Consider the following 999-nt stretch of genomic DNA (forward strand, 5'->3'; position numbering starts at 1 on the left):
TAACACTCCAAAGAGAAAGGAAAACTTGAAATCGCATCATATGACCCCTTTAAGGGCACCGGATGGCTGCAGGGGAAGGCTCACAACTTCTTCCTTTGCCGGGGGCTCTTTCTATGGCAGTGAGCAGGCTGAGTTTCTTTCTTCCATTTTCTTATTCGGCTTCTGTCGCAAAGTCAGCAAAGAGATGATTCTCGTCGTTGAGAAAGGAAAACTTGAAATCGCATCATATGACCCCTTTAAGGGCACCGGATGGCTGCAGGGGAAGGCTCACAACTTCTTCCTTTGCCGGGGGCTCTTTCTATGGCAGTGAGCAGGCTGAGTTTCTTTCTTCCATTTTCTTATTCGGCTTCTGTCGCAAAGTCAGCAAAGAGATGATTCTCGTCGTTGAAGGAGAAGATTCTGATGATATGGTGCTCTGAACCGGCTTATATAGCCACTGGCTCCTCCCCTTTTCGCAGACGAAAGCATCATCAGTTTGTGCAGCTAAACAAACATTATCAAACCAGGCTTCAGTATCAGAGTAAAGAGGGGTTTACCCAAAGTGTCAGCGATGCAACGAAAGAGACCGTTCGAAAGGGAACTCTCCTATACATTACTAAAACAATCATGAAATCAAGAAAGCCATTTACAAACATTTACTACTCTAACAACGTCCATACCTGAACGATAGATGAGGACCGCCAAATATATCCTTGTAAAATGTGATCTCATGCCGCTTTACTATTATACAAAGAACAAGTCAAATTACAGGACTCACAATTTAAAACATACATCCCACAACATAAAAATACATACCTGAACCAATTCAGATAGAATCACGTTGCCTCTAATTTAATACTTTCCCATATATCACAGTAGTTTTCTCTGAGATTCACTATCATCCGTTTGTCCTGTAGCACCAGCTGAAGGAGACGCAGAAGACGTTCCAGCAGAAAATCCAGCAGAGCGAGAAATATCTTCAGCAGCTGAGAGAGGCTGTGGAGTCTCATAAGGTGAGTC

The 999-nt window shown here is 43.4% G+C and overlaps 1 protein-coding gene across 1 annotated transcript in view; it reads left to right on the forward strand.

The window, feature by feature from the left end:
• The window catches only part of LOC107572330 (E3 ubiquitin/ISG15 ligase TRIM25-like), a 14,869-nt gene that overhangs the window by 11,466 nt on the left and 2,404 nt on the right, over nt 1-999 (forward strand). The window contains exon 2 of the mRNA XM_016258758.1: nt 897-992. Within this exon, the coding sequence (XP_016114244.1) occupies nt 897-992 (96 nt within the window). The remainder of the gene's footprint in view (nt 1-896; nt 993-999) is intronic.

This window comes from Sinocyclocheilus grahami, unplaced genomic scaffold (assembly GCF_001515645.1).
Source record: "Sinocyclocheilus grahami isolate Dianchi unplaced genomic scaffold, SAMN03320097.WGS_v1.1 scaffold1736.1, whole genome shotgun sequence".
NCBI lineage: Eukaryota > Metazoa > Chordata > Actinopteri > Cypriniformes > Cyprinidae > Sinocyclocheilus > Sinocyclocheilus grahami.